We start from the raw sequence: 10,718 nt of genomic DNA on the forward strand, positions 1-10,718 counted from the left end.
CTGTGGAGAGTGTCGTCCACCAGGCGGCGCCAACTTCAAGTTTCACCTGCCAAGATGACAGACGAGGGCGAGGTCATTTGGACACTTGGACAGCTATATGAATGCCGGTTCGGTGTTTTGACGGTATTATCCCTCTCTACAGTGAAAACACCACAGTGTGTGGGGTCCAGTTGCACTGGTAGTACCAGGAGAAGCTCTACATGCACATTTAATTGGTAGGAACGCGAATCTACATGTTCTCTTGTAAGGCATATCAGCAAGTGCGACTCAAGGACTGGTTTGCATCATGATGTCAGAACCACCAGGAGTGAAATGAGAGCAAAGCCCATCAGGAAAAAACTGGCAGCGAAATGTCAACCTCACTTCCGTAAGTCACAATTGACAATCCTAGAAGTGTCAAAGCATCAAAAACACACCACCTCCAACTCGAGATGAGGTCATCAGCAAATAAGATTTCAGCTGCGATGCATCACATTTGGTGAACATTGAAGCAATAGCTGATATAAGTGGGAAAGTGGATAGCGACCAGTCCATTTTTTGTCTATGTGGTGTGACACTGACTGGCGACCAGTCACATTTCATGCTGGGTGGCTGATGTTTTTGTTCACAGCGTGGCTGAGTTTGAACTGTTTTGATGCGAGCAAGCACGTGTGGGCTCAAATGGGGGTGAGAGAGAGAGAGAGAGAGAGAGAGAGAGAGAGAGAGAGAGAGAGAGAGAGAGAGAGAGAATTTTATCCAGCTCAAGGCAGCAATCCTCCTCAAGCTGATCAGTAGGACCCTGGCCTGCGCATTCACGTTCCAGGACGTTTTTTGTGGAATGTTTGGAGGAAAAACGTGACAGGCTTGACTGGACCTGCGTTTTCATCGGCGAGCTCTTGCACTGCGCGTGGACATGATGTGAGTCTGCATTTTATGGTAACTTGGAAAACTTGCGTTCGTGGGCCAATTTGGGGTTTTTCAAGGAACGGATGAGCCATTTGGAGATAAGGTTTAAAAAAAAAAAAAGACCAATCATTTAACAAATGACATTGTCACATCATATCATCAGGGCATAATTGCCCAAGGCATTCTCTAAAAACAAGAGAAAAAGAAAAATTCAAACATTTGCTTCAATTCAACTTTGGCAAATTACGATCACTTTAACGGTTGATGATTTTCACAGACGCAAAGAAGAAATGCGATTATTTAGTCGGGACACTGCTTTGATTTTTGTGTTTGTTTTCTGTGATATTGTGACATTACGTTAAAAATATGTATGCTGTTTATTTTAGCAATGTTCATTGTATTATTTACAACAATTAACTAATTAATACGACAAAAGAATAAGTCATTTTAATTTTCCAATTTCTGTTAAAAACAACTGCGTAATTAATGCAACAAGTGATGAAGTAAATACACGGTGGGCCGGATTAAAAAAAAAAAAAAAAACTGAATTGGTCCGTTCAGACATACACTTTATATTTAAGGTTCAGGATTGATTTTTAAGTCACATTTGGACCTTTAACGCTGAAAACCGGATCACCATTTTGGTTCAAATTAAATAATTGTCAACGTGCACTAAACAAAAACCACTCCGATGCTTCCATTGAGCCGAACTTGTATGCCATAACAGATCAAAACTGGAGCATGACGCAGTTCGAAATTCAAAGGGACTCATGGGAAGCAAACTGGAGAACGCATTTGTCGTCGCCATGGTGACCCCCCGCCCTCCCAAGATACCCACCGTGTGACCCCTGCTGAGCCATGGGTTAACCTTCACATGCCCTCCCACCCATGTCAAGTTTACGCACTCGTTTGTCCGTTTCGATCAAGATCCAAAGTGGACCTTCGGTTCATCTGTCGGAGGCAATTGTACAAAAATAATGAATTTTAAAAAATTTAATGTGTATGACCATAATATTGAACATGAGAGGTAAATATTGACTCAGTACACATGTTGGGTCCTGTCATTTGGCAAAGGGTGGTGCAGATGCATGCTTGGTAGGCCTGTCACTACATCAACTTAACGTTTGATGAGATCAAAAGGAAACTATTTTTTTTTTTTTGCTTTTTTGGGGGGTGGGCGGGCTCCACAAACGGGCATTTGCGTGCACGTTTGTTTACATACATCAACTTTAACTCGCACTGCTTCTCTCTCCTGTCTGTCTAACTTGTTCGCTTCTGTGGGAGACTGCGCGTGCGCACACACACACACACACACACACACACACACACACACACACACACACACACACACACACACACACACACACACACACATCTACGGTGCTCTTTTTGTACTATTTCATTGCTTTTGGTTTTACATATTAAATATATGTAAAACACAGGTGACGGTGAAAAAAAAACAGGACCAGCTTTATTCATAGCTACTATAGGCATCAGAGCTTTTGTGACGGCTCATCACCTCACCGTCAGAAGTGACAAGAGTTCAGAAAGTAGCAAAACATGCACATTGTCGCTAACCATTAAAATAAATTAGATATCTCATCCTCTGACCCCACTACATTAAGAGGCAGGATTATATTTTATTCATTTTGAGATTCAATATCAATTATCGGAAATTATTGGTTTTCATTTGAACTTTCTCATATTACTTCTGAAAACGGAACGTCAGGTGGCTGAGAAATGTTCGACGTCAAAGAAATATCCACGAAGTTGTGCGGCAGCAGCGTCGCTCATGTGGGAGGCCGCGTGCCTCAGCTCAGTATCATGTCTGCTAAATCCGAGCTAGTGTTGTCTTGAATTATCCGACAGCGGGTCTCGCGGTCAGATTAGCAACCTGAGCACAAAGCGCCTCATTAAAAGGCTCTCATGGGTCCAACTGTTTGTTGTGCTTGGGGTTTTTTTTTTTTTTTTAACTTCGGAATGCCCCACTCAACAAACTTCTGGAGTGAAGAGCCTTAACTTGGTCAGGTGGTTACTTGGTGCTCCAAGACAACATTTTCGCTTCAAGCCAGTTTCATACTCGCCACCATACATGCTCATGCAAAATGAAAACACTCACAAGGAGATTGAAGCAGATGTTGCAGCATGCGAGGAAAAATGCTAAGCCGGAGGCAGAGCAGTGGTCTCACTGGGTCGCGCCCCCTTTCACAAAGGCACACATCTGCACACAAATAGACCGAAAGAATTAAATTCATGAATCAGGGAGCCAATTTAACTAACTTGTAAATTTGTCATCCAATTACTCCGTGGCCCACTTTGTTCTCCTGCGAGTCTAAACTTGACTGTCGCCTATCTTTGTAATCTGGTTGCGTCCTCTTGATTTTCAAAAGGCAGACATGAAGTAACGTGCTTTCACTCGTGCCGCACTTTCCTACCTACGACATTAAAATCACGGCCAGTTCCTGACCTGTGCATAAATACCGGATATCTTGTGTGTGTGCTGCATGCAGGCGATCGTGTTGAGTCTTGCGTTGGGATCTGATGGTTGGAGGCCAAATTTAAATGGATTAATCTTGGCTGCCCAACACAGGACGTCCTCTGGGCCAAGTCCGATCACCTGGCTGGACGAGGCCCAACAGTTTGTTCCAGGCACAGCGGAAGGATGTCTCAAGATCTGTGTTAAGCACCATGCAACACCGGAGGCTGGTCCTCAAGGACTTGTTCATGGAATTCTTGAGGCGTCGGTTTGACTCATCTTGAACGGAAGTTGCAATATCACTGTTGACATGCTTTACCTCGACGTCTTCAAATCCAGCGCAAATGATCCATGCTGTTGCTCCCCGGAAAGAGAAAGCCTCACAGGACCTTGAGGTCATTGGTCAAAGAGTAATTTGGACCCAATTCAAATATGGGGAGAGACGTCAGTCATCCGGGTCTGGAGATTTTGTCTGCAAAGCACATAGGGGGTGCCACATATGTTGTCTTCTTCACCTTACACTCGCTCGTTACCTGCTACTTCCTGTTTTGCTCTGAAGCATCGGCGAGCTTACTGGGCACGGAGCACGACTACGGCACCAGCCCCAAATTTGTGTGCATTCCCATCCCCCCAGAAGCAGACCCCAGCTGCTACTCCCCACCCAGCGTGCCCCACGGGCCCAGCGCCAACGGCCACGCCAATGGCCACAGCAGTAGAATCCTGATCTCGGATGAGGCCAAGACCACCATCTTGCACCTCCGTGAGAGTCTGGTCAGGCAGAAGGAGACCATTCTGGACCAGCGCGAAACCATCAGGGAGCTTACAGCCAAGCTCACCTTGTGCGAGGGCTTCGGTGGTCACCACAGCAACGGCCATCACAATGACCATTACGATAACCACCACAACAATCACCACGACGACCATCACGACAACCACCACGACAGCCACTCTTCACACCACGGGTCCTATCACGGCAGCGATCACCACTTCTCCCATGGCAGCAGCCACAGGTCGGACCCCCATCACTGGGATTCGCACGCCAAGCATGGCTCCTTCTCGCCGGAGCAGACAGGGAAGACCCTGCAGACGCTGAAGGAACGTCTGGAGAACTTGCAGGTAAATCACAGAGAGACATGACACCTTCAGTTTAGAAATTTTGTAGAATGTAAGTTTGAGAGATATATTTTCTTGACCCCAGACTTTGGTTGTCTGTAGTCAAGGAGCAAATTTCAGCAACCGGATGAGACGTAGTCCTGTTTCTCAGGACACGATCGACGCAGTCCTTCACGATGCCTATGGGTGCCTTGTTAAGGCAATGTGTGCCATTTATGTAAGACCAAATAACCCGCCTGGCGATCCGTCAGAACACCCACCAGGAGATGTGAAGCCAATCTGGCTCTCTGGGCAGTTGCTAGAATCACCTTAAAGTTGTAACAAAATAAAGGGAATGATTAAATGTAGTGAATGAAACACTCAATATCATATCTCAGTCATCCAGGAAATAATCCAATCTCCATGACAAGACAAGGGGATAATTGAGCTGTGGTGATGTGAAGACAGCCTCAACTATGGGGTCAAACTTGTGAAAACGGCAGCAAATTTAAATTTAAATGCTCTTCAGACAGCAAAGAGGATATTTGATGTTCGGCGAAAGGTTTGAGTCCACTAGCACAATTCCCAAAACTTGCACACCGAAAGTCAGTCATCCCAAGCCCCCATGAAGCTCCTGAGGAAAATCCTTGAAAAGACTGGAAGTCTGCCTATCAGTTCAGGTCGGCTCATGCAAGAATCCGTTAGAATTCCACCTACTGAAGAGGGGCAAACTTGAAGCCAAGCCAGGATTGACTCCCCACAACCTCCCTCCTCTACCAGGAAGTCCACGTCGCTGTCCTCCCTGAGGGGCACGAGCCAGAGTCACATCCACTTAGCTTCATCCCACCTGACGAGGCTATTAATCGCAGCATGCACTGGCAGGGAACAAAGCCGGATTTTCTAGTGAGGAAGATGACGGCGAGCCAGGGAGAGGAAAGAGGAACGAACATGCCCATCCGTTTTCTATATTGTTTACCCTCACTCATATGGAGGCTGACCTGGAGCCTTTAGCCGTCTGACTTTGGCCAAGACAGGTGCTCCACTCTGGCCTGGTCACAAGTCAATCGCAGGGCACACCGAGACAAAAAAAAAAAAAAAAAAAAAGCATTCATGCATTACATTCACACCTATGGACAAATTCAAGTTTTCAATAACTGAAGATATTTTTGGGACGTGGGAGAAAGTTAGACTATCAAGAAAAAAAAAATGATGCAAGCCTTGCCCAAGGGCACCTCAATCGCAGACTGGAAGTAGACCTTTTTTTTTTTTTTTTTTGGAAACATTTTGTCCGGAGCAAGATTCAAACCAAGACCCACCGGTTCTCCAAGTCCTGAGAAATGAACTATTGACGTGCAGCCAGAATTATTTTAATTGTATAGGTCAAATAGGAAAGCCGGAGCATAGATGCAATAGACTCAGAACTGCGAGGCAGACATAAAAAAAAAAAAAAAAAAAAAAAAAAACACTCCTCTTCTTGATCTTTCAGAATCTCAAAGACTCAACGTAAACTTTTCCAACCTGAAATATTTGTGTGTTCAGGCAAGGAACTCTTCCAGCTCCTACTCCAGCTCCTTGAGAGAACTCCTCCAGCGCAAAATCAACGCTCTGGAGGAGCAGCTGCGCAGTTATTACAGGGACCACCACGATGACAATCACCACGATGATCACAACCACAACAATCACCATGACGATCACCACGACGATCATCACGACGACCACCACGACGACCACCACGACGACCACCACCGTGACAATCACTACGATGATGATCACCACCGTGACAATCGTCACGACGACCACCATGATGACCACCACGGTAATGGTCGCCACGACGACTACCACAGCAGCCATCACAGGAGCCATCACTACAACCACCACACTCGACATACCGATCCTCACTACGACCACCGCGACTGGCACGGCAGCAGCCGCCATTCTGGCCGCTATGTCAACCATCACAACGACCTGTATGGCCACCGAGACAATCACCAAGGGAGTCATCACGACGGCCACCGCGACGATCACCACGACGATCGTCACGGCGCTCGTCACAACAATCACGGTGACGGTCACCATGACGATCACCACGACGATCACCATGACGATCACCACGATGACCACCGCCGCCTCCCTCAGCGACTTCCATTCAGCAGCAAAGAAACAAGCACGCGTAATGCCGGACACAGCAAACTGGAGTCCGTCCTCAGCCAGTTGCACCACGGCCACTCTGAGCACGGTTAGCATGGTCGAATTATTCATGCACTCATCACATAATGTTCAGGGCATTTGGCTTTCAGGTGAAATTATTATGTGAGGGGATATGGCCAAGGAATCTGGAGTCGGTCGGTTCGTGAGTTTTAGCACCTTCTCCCTGCTCATTGAATCTTTTTAGTTTGTATTTGTGATTTGACAATTTGTCACACCAAGCAAAAGGGTGTTATGGCATAGGCAATGGTCGCGCTTATTTATTTATTTTTTGCTGCGCTTCATTCAAGCGGCAATATCATTTATCTAGCAAAAAATAAAATAAAATCTGCCAAGCCACGGGTGATCATTTGAAAATAGGGGCACTCATAAGGTGCGACTGTGTATGGGACTGGGAAGTGCAGTGCAATACTTAATAAGAATCCAAAAAGGAAGTGGACTCAGAGCTAAACCTTGAGGCACATCTAATTGCTGATTTGAAGTACAACACATGCATGACATAAAAAGGTGGAACCCGAATTTGTCTGCAGGAGGCCACAAGAGGCTGAAGAGCTCCGGTGCCTTCCTTTTGGACTTCCCCATGAGGACCAATTACATGTACGCCAGGATGAAGCGCTCCCTCGCAACCGAGCTTTTCGCACTCACAGCCTGCCTGCGCCTGAAGGTGGGCGCCGGCCCCGGGATGGGGACGCCATTCTCCTACGCCGTGCCGGGCCAGGCCAACGAATTGGTGCTCATCGAGTGGGGCACCAACCCCATGGAGCTGCTAGTCAACGACAAGGTTGTCAATCAAGTCGAGTTTTTGGTGCTCTTCGTTTGTCCCCTCCAGCTAGTGATTTTCTCTTGGGGTTGCGGGTGAGCCGGTTGCTATGCAGGCTACATTCTGTTTCGATTAATGTCTTAAAACTATCACGGCTACTCGGCTATAAAGATAAAATAAGTCTATGTTGATACTGTATGATGTTTACGTCGATGTCCGCCTGTCACTCGGCTGATCTAATTAACGGAGCAGAGCATGTCAACAGTCAATTGGAAAAGATCACGTCGCATGTTAACGGGTGACCAGAACTCTTCATTCAGAACAATTTCAATCAGATCAACAAAAAAGTCTCCATGTAAACCTGGCTAATATCAGGGTAAATATTGCCACACTATTCAATGGCAGGTAGACAGTCAAGGGCGGTGTACATATACAAAAACAACAGACTGGTCCCTACAAAAATCACAGGAAGAAGACACATCTGCAAATAAGCCCTATCCTGTCATCCAAATGAAAGTTTAATGAATTTTTGGATTATATTAATTCGCTAATCTTTCATTCTGCAAAGCACCGGCTCGCTTTTTCACCAAACAGAAGGCGGGTATTTCTATTAGAATTTTTTTTCTCCTTCTCTCCCGCCAGCGAACAAAGAAATGCAGGGATTAATCCTTTTAAGCCTAATTGATTGACCTAATTATTTGCCAAGAGCGTCATGTTTGTCTTAACGCTTGGCTGACGAAACACACAACGCCCCTCTTAAACTGAATTGTTCCCGTGGAAACATTGGGACTCCAATCAGCTTCCATAATGATGATAAATATGCTACCAAAAAAATGTATTATGCTTAAAGAACGCTAAAACAATTAAGGGTTCACTTAAATTTCCTGATAAAACGCTGGTAAACACGTTAAGGAAACACTAACAACCATCCCGTGTTGCGGCAGGCGGTGACGCTGCCAGTCACAATGAGTGACAGGAAGTGGCACCACGTGTGCGTGACATGGGCCACGCGTGACGGCGTGTGGGAGGTGTACCAGGACGGGGCCAGGAAAGGATCGGGTCAGAACCTGGCGGCCTGGCACGCCATCAAACCTGGAGGGATGTTTCTTCTCGGACAAGAGCAGGTGAGACTTTTTTTTTCCCACTCTCTCACTTAAAAATTGCAAAAGGGACAAGAAATATGCAAAGAAATTTGCTCATTAAAAAAAAATTCATGATATACTAATGAATGTGCGCAGAAATTACAAATCTATATACAAACAAATACAGAGGCGAGCTGTCGGTGTTGCCTATACGACCAAAGACAAATTCCTTCTGTGTTCTACATATTTGGCCAACAAACATGATTCTGATTCTAATATCTTAATAAAATGCGACTGACGATGCTAATAGATATGCTAATAAAATGAGCAAAAATGTGGTCATTGTCGACAGGTTAAACTGCTAAGAAATGTTAAAATAATTTGCTCATAAATCTGCTGACATAATGCGAACAAACACACCAAGACTCACGCTGACAAATATCCTAAAATAAGCTAATAAATAGACTGAGAAAAAACAAAATATGAAGCCGATGCTGATGAGACTGGGGAAATACGCTTGCAAAATGCTATGATGAATGCGTTGATGAGCGAGTGACACGTATTGGCGTTTTTGCGCAGGACACCCTGGGCGGCGGCTTCGACGTGACGCAGTCGTTCACGGGCGAGCTGTCAGACGTGCACGTGTGGTCGCGAGTGCTGACGCCGTCCGAGATCCACGGGCAGGCGTCGTGCGGGGCCCGCATTCCGGGTGACGTTGTATCGTGGGAGGAGGAAGGCGTGGAGCTGCACGGCGGCCTGGCAGAGTTCCCCTTCGACCCTTGCCACTGAGGCCCGGCGATCAGCCTTCTCCAGACCAGGACCGGACGACCTCCATTCCCAATGCTTCAACTAGAATGGTCAGGATGTCGAGTGGGCTGACCACATCCCGGACGGCGCGTGGATGTTGTGTTTGCGGCACGGCCGCATACAGCGACTCTGCTTTCCACCTTTTCACAACGACTCGAGGCCGGTGAAAAGCGCCAAGTATGTGATGAAGGATGGGCGTCATTTCAAACCCTAATTTGCCAACCTAACTTCAAACCCGACTTGCCACCCTAACTCGCCACCCGAACCCCAAAGAGTAATTTAACAACCTAAATTACAAGAATAACTTCAAATCCTAACTTGCCTGCCAAGCTTGCTACTCTAACTCACCACCTGGACTTGCCAACCGTTTAATCCTTACGGGACACCTTGCCAGCCCAACTTCAAACTTGTCAACCCAATTTAACTCGTTCAGAGACAGCGGTTACGACAGTGGACAGTTTATCAGGTTACAGGTTGTCATTATTTGTGCATAAAAGGGTTAAAATGCTAACCTGCAACCCCAACTTAAAGACCTAGCTTGCAAGCAAAACCAAAAAGAGTCTCGCCAGGATGTCCTTGGGGGGCGTGCTCCCGGTGAGCCGTGCCTGGAACTATTCACTGAGGGAAGTGTCCGGGACGCACCCTGACCCAATACCAGAGCCACCTCAAGTTGCTCTTTCCAAAAAGCCGGGATACTTGAACTCCTCTACTCGGGTTGGATCTCATCCCTGGCTTTGATCAACCAAGACAATTTGCACAACAATATTCAAGCCATATTTGGCACAGGACGGCGTGATCGACGAGTCTGTCAAAAGACTGGGTGCCAGCGTTCAGTTCTGTGCATGTAATTGGATGAGTCGATTGCGTAAGCGGCACTTGAGGCGTCCGGTCAGCGCTAACCTTACTTCAACATGCCACTGCACTAAAGGCTAACGTTCCCTCAGCCACCCATAGCTTACAAGGGATTTAGCACCACTGATGCGCGCCCATGATCCTGCCTAATTGTCTGCTCGCTCGCACACACACACACACACACACACACACACACACACACACACACACCTTTGTCACCCGGGCAACCCAGGTGAAGGATTACATGTTGATCTGCTAACAGGTTCTAGCTGTACTTTAAACTTTTAGAAGGTTTTATACGAGTACTACAATTATATATATATATATATATATATATATAAATAAAACATTTTTTGGATCCCCCCCCAAAAAATGAGGCACTTTGCACCAGAGGTGTCCAAACTGCAAGGCAAGACTAATTTTCAGCCCATAAACTCCCATTCATGCCATCAAGGTACTCCTTTTAATCAAAACTCCTGAAGTAGGAATCTTTGCATCAAATGCCACAAGGTGGCGCCAAACGATTATCCCTGGGCCATTTGCAGCCAATGTTTGTTTG

General features: G+C 46.4%; 1 protein-coding gene across 2 annotated transcripts; it reads left to right on the forward strand.

The window, feature by feature from the left end:
• The first annotated feature begins 62 nt into the window (after positions 1 to 62).
• On the forward strand, positions 63 to 10,328 carry LOC109527977 (neuronal pentraxin-1-like). Of its 2 annotated transcripts, XM_019890222.1 has the most exons (6): positions 63 to 897; positions 3,396 to 4,477; positions 5,993 to 6,689; positions 7,189 to 7,439; positions 8,363 to 8,542; positions 9,080 to 10,328. In XM_019890222.1, the coding sequence occupies exons 2-6, from the start codon at positions 3,794 to 3,796 to the stop codon at positions 9,287 to 9,289; spliced, it is 2,022 nt and encodes a 673-aa protein (XP_019745781.1). In that variant the 5' UTR covers positions 63 to 897; positions 3,396 to 3,793; the 3' UTR covers positions 9,290 to 10,328. The 2 variants fall into 2 exon arrangements, with proteins under 2 accessions (XP_019745781.1, XP_019745782.1); XM_019890223.1 differs by lacking the exon at positions 63 to 897 and having other exon boundaries at positions 3,167 to 4,477.
• The last annotated feature ends 390 nt before the right edge of the window (positions 10,329 to 10,718 follow it).

Source organism: Hippocampus comes, unplaced genomic scaffold (assembly GCF_001891065.2).
Source record: "Hippocampus comes isolate QL1 unplaced genomic scaffold, H_comes_QL1_v1.1 scaffold71, whole genome shotgun sequence".
NCBI classification, from domain to species: Eukaryota; Metazoa; Chordata; class Actinopteri; order Syngnathiformes; family Syngnathidae; genus Hippocampus; species Hippocampus comes.

Excerpts from the sequence above, each read along its gene's own strand:
- LOC109527977 (XM_019890222.1), top strand. The coding sequence starts at position 3,794 with ATGGGGAGAGACGTCAGTCATCCGGGTCTGGAGATTTTGTCTGCAAAG. Across the intron at positions 4,478-5,992 it reads AACGTCTGGAGAACTTGCAG|GCAAGGAACTCTTCCAGCTC; the intron begins GTAAATCACAGA and ends TTGTGTGTTCAG. Across the intron at positions 8,543-9,079 it reads TTCTTCTCGGACAAGAGCAG|GACACCCTGGGCGGCGGCTT; the intron begins GTGAGACTTTTT and ends GTTTTTGCGCAG.